This window comes from Poecilia latipinna, unplaced genomic scaffold (genome assembly GCF_001443285.1).
Source record: "Poecilia latipinna isolate Pla-1442-1.1 unplaced genomic scaffold, P_latipinna-1.0 Scaffold864, whole genome shotgun sequence".
Taxonomy (NCBI): Eukaryota; Metazoa; Chordata; class Actinopteri; order Cyprinodontiformes; family Poeciliidae; genus Poecilia; species Poecilia latipinna.
This window is the reverse complement of record NW_015113480.1, coordinates 103,802-108,156: the sequence shown is the minus strand read 5'-3', so window position 1 is coordinate 108,156 and position 4,355 is coordinate 103,802. Positions and strand designations below refer to the sequence as shown.

Genomic DNA, 4,355 nt, shown 5'->3' with positions numbered 1-4,355 from the left:
ATTAAAAACAAGTTTTTGTCTAAATTAAGGTGAATTCATGGTTCTTTTTTCAACATAATGTAACCGGTAGTGTACATGATTAAAAAAATAATAATTATGTGATCGGTATCGGTGATCGGCTGTGATCGGCCCTCATGGGTGATCAGAATCGGAATCGGCAGGAAAAAACCTGATTGGCACATCTCTAATATATACAGAGAGAGAGACAGAGAGACAGAGAGAGAGAGAGAGACAGAGAGAGAGACTAATCTGTGAGGCTGGACACTTGGAAACTGCAGCTCTGAAGAGGAGTTGCATCTCAAAGGTCCAATCAGGTGTTTTGCACATCTCATCTGAATGGTTGCCAATGTAGATTAAAGGGTTTCTCAAACATGCATGAAGGAATCAAAGAAACACCCCAGGTATGTTTTTGATGAGACGATAATTCATTCAACATAACGTGATGAAGCTCAAAATAGTCAATTTTCCATAAAACTGCCCCTTTAAATATTAAGGTTTCCAGACTGCATCTGTCCACCCGAGTCACTAACAAGAGCCAGTAAATATAGCCTAGACACTGGCTTGCCATTTAATAAATGTAACTTTAAAACCAGATCTTCAATTTCACTAAAATGTTTAGTAAATTCAAAATTGAAGCATTGATCAATCCTAACAAAGACAATGTTGTTCATCTGCTGGTGTTTTCATGGTACTGACCGATAGCAATAGAGCGCAGGTAGAGCCTCTCTGCGTCCTCGTACTGGTTCATGTCGTAGTTGTAGAGGGAGGCCAGGTGGCCCACAGACAGCGCCACCTCATAGTCCTCATGGCCCAGGAGCTGCTCCTTGATCTGGATAGCTTTGATGTGCATCTCTTCTGCCTCCTGTACATTTACACAAAAAACAGGCCCAGTTGATATGCAAGGAACAAGAATTTTTTCTTGGGCTTATCCATCCAGTATAACAAGAGTTGCAGAGGGAAATGAGCTCCTCGCCACAATCAGGGTTTATAAATGTGAAAGCGGTTTAACAGGTAACCTGCTAGAATCTTAAAGCTCTTTCTCCAATTCACAAATACACCACACTTAAGAGCTAACAGGGTTTTATAAAACTGTACTTAGATGCTGAAGTTAAAATGCTATTTTAAAGTGAAGTTAAACTTATTGCAATAATCACGCAATAATTCACAATATATTAAATAAAACTTGATAATTTACATTTTGACGATTTATATTTTTATATGGATATTTTTGTTCATAGACTTCATAATCCAACTCATTTATGGTTTCAGTGGTGTGTTGTTTTTATTTCATTTTTATTTATCGTCTTTGGTTGTGATGTTTTATTTTGGATATCTAAAATATTTTCCAATTCTAATCTCCTGTACAAGGTTAAAGTTTATTGATCTTTGAGAGGGAAAACTTGCATCACTGTTCAATATATTACTTGAAAATTGTCTCAAAAACATCAATTCCATCATTTATTGCAATAATTTTTGGACAATTTATTGTCCAGCAAAATTTGTCATCATGACAGGCCTACAAAAAGTCAGAAACAATATATTCAACAACCTGGCTGCAGATTGCACAGGGTGCAGGAGAGACAGTCAGTAGATAACAGGAAGGCTAAACAGAGCATAGCAGTGGTGCTGAGTTTCAATGACAGCATTTTGGAGTCCATGCTGGACCCCAAAATGCTACCAGCTTTATTAGAATCACCGTGATGGCAAGGATTCACCTTAGCTAGAATAAACACACTAACTGCTGTTTTAGTAATGGTAGCTATGCTAACCATTAAAAGATGCTTAAGCAATTTACAGTATGAACGCAATCATTTTGTCTTGTTTATGTTATAGTCAATTATTGTAATAATTGCACTCTCAGAAATTTTGTAAGATAACATCTCCACTTAAAGGAAATTAATGTTCACAGCAAAAAAATCATCTGAATGACATTTTTAAAGGGAATATTGAAATGGTCCAAATCAATACTAGCCAGGTCAAAGCTTTACACCAACCGAAATTAGCTTTAAGATTTCTGATTGGTGCATCACTCATTAGAGCACCATGTGAACCAACATAATGTTTGACCAGTGTTGTGGTCAGGCTGAGTCAGCATATCCACTCCACTCCCGCATGGCAAACTTATAAGAACTTGTGAGAGGAGTTATATGTTTATTAACAGAAATAATAGGGTTGTATAATTAAATCGAGTCTACGATATATATTGATATTTTTCCCCCTCGGAAGGTATCGATTTTTCATCCGCGAGTATCGATCCATTAAACCATAGGGGTCCATAGGCTTACATGCGTCTTTTTTACATGTCTAATGTGTGTCGGCGTAGCAGCAAGACTCCACCTCCCCCACACTCACTTTCAACTTGTGCTTAAAGAGCACATTATAAAATACACACCAGTTTTTAAATTGTGTTAATAGGCCAAGTAAAACTGGAGTTATGCTACATTAAGTAAACCATATTTTTCCAGATGTCAGAGAAATGTCAAAAAACGGCTTTTCCAGCTATGTGAAAGGGAATGAGCTTCCAAATGTAAAAATGAAACGCAACATTAGATTCCTTTGTTTTTAGAAATCTTAAATCTTCAACAAATAACAATGGGCTGTTTCTTGTTGCTAAGAAACGAAGTAAACTTTCTCAAGTTACGGTGAAAGAGAAGCGGAACAGAATAGCGGCGCGAACGGAATAGCGGCGTGAATGAAGTAGCGACAAAAGCAGTGAGATTGCAAAATTAATGCAAAGTTTGGATATTGGAGCAACTGGTGGGATCCACTTCGAAATTTGTTTTTAGCTTAGTGGTTTCTGTTCTGTATATCAAGGATTACCTGAAGAATGAACGTGCAGATGGCAGCAGCGCTCTGTTTTGAGCTGGAAGATGAAAAGGGGAAACCCACAGTTGGAATCTGTGGCACAGTGAGGATTGCCATGATGACGATGGCTGATCTTATTAGTAACTGACAAAGTATCAGAGACTGAGAGATCGAGATTGATGAGATCCTGGCAGTCTGAGAGGCAGCTACTCAGAGATCAAAGCAGGGGAATGGCAGCACTGTGCAGCAGCAAGGAGTCGATCACTACAGGGTGAGGCATAGCCACTTCCCCAGCAGCTAGTAGTAAACAGCTTACAGCCACGGCTAACTCCGGGAGCCAAGGTAGAAAAGCCTTTTTCCTATAGTCCAAAAGACTTTATTTTACCCAATCGGAGCTAGGTATTGTGTAGTTGATGCTTTTAATCAGTTTTCAGTTAATTAAATTAAATCCAACTGAAAACTGATTAAATTCAAGTCTATGGAACACAAAATGTCATCAAAATCACTCTGTCCCTCTAAAATCTTTCAGAAAATCATAAAAGTGTATTGAAGCGTAACGATCGCCGAATATCGTGATATATATAGTATCGAATCATGAGATTATTGTATCACTATACCCCTAAGAAATAACAAAAGTTATCTATTTAAATCCAGGTTAATCAGAGACCATGTCAACCACCTACCTTAAACTTCCTCATGGACTGGTAGAGCCGTCCTAGGTTGCCGTAGTGTTTGGCTGTCTGAACATTAAACTCCCCAAAAGCCTTTTTTGCCAGCTGCAGTGAAGACAGGTGAAGGTCGTGAGCTTCCTGTAAGAGGCGCTCTTCTGTTTCTTTATTGTGGCAGTCGATGGCAATTTCTTCCAGAATTAGAGCTGTTGGAAACATCAAGTGAAGCGTTAATATCAAAAGTGGTAAACACTTCTTTCTCTATGTGAACAGAGTAGTGCTGTTTGGATAAACCTGGTAAGGGTAGAGGACCAGGGGGGCCAGGTTCAGTCCTGTAGAGTGAATTCCTGCAACATTTATATGCATTTCTTCTCCAAGTCCCGAATCATGTGAACTGCTCATTACCAAACCTCTGCACAGTTGAACTCAGCCATTTTATTCAGCGATTGTAGGACACGATATTTTTTAAAGTCGACTACAACCTGATAAAAGTTGAGTCGACTCGACGTCACAACAACGTAAGCAAAAATACATCACGACAACTTAGAGGTTTTATTATATATGTGCACAGCAAATAGTTAAAAAAAACAACAAAAAAACAACATTCCTGCAATAAGTTTGTTATGCAGAAATAAAAGAAAAAGAAGCAGGGGTGTGCTGTGGTGGTGCAGGGGTTAAGCACAACCCACATATGGAGGCCTTAGTCCTCGGCACGGCTGTCGCAGGTTCGATTCCGGCCTGCCGACTTTTGCGACATGTCTTCACCTTCTCTCATTACCCCCTTTCCTGCCAATTAACTATCAAATAAAGGCCACTACAGCCAATAAAACCTTTTAAAAAAAAAAAAAAAAAAAAAAAAAAAAAAAACATTTATCCCCAACT

General features: G+C 38.6%; 1 protein-coding gene across 1 annotated transcript in view; it reads right to left on the bottom strand.

Annotated features, from left to right (window-relative positions):
* Window positions 1-4,355, bottom strand: part of appbp2 (amyloid beta precursor protein (cytoplasmic tail) binding protein 2) — a 36,424-nt gene that overhangs the window by 9,134 nt on the left and 22,935 nt on the right. The window contains exons 11-12 of the mRNA XM_015048163.1: window positions 3,489-3,679; window positions 697-862 (exon numbers count right to left, since the gene is read on the bottom strand). Coding sequence (XP_014903649.1) covers window positions 697-862; window positions 3,489-3,679 — 357 coding nt within the window. The remainder of the gene's footprint in view (window positions 1-696; window positions 863-3,488; window positions 3,680-4,355) is intronic.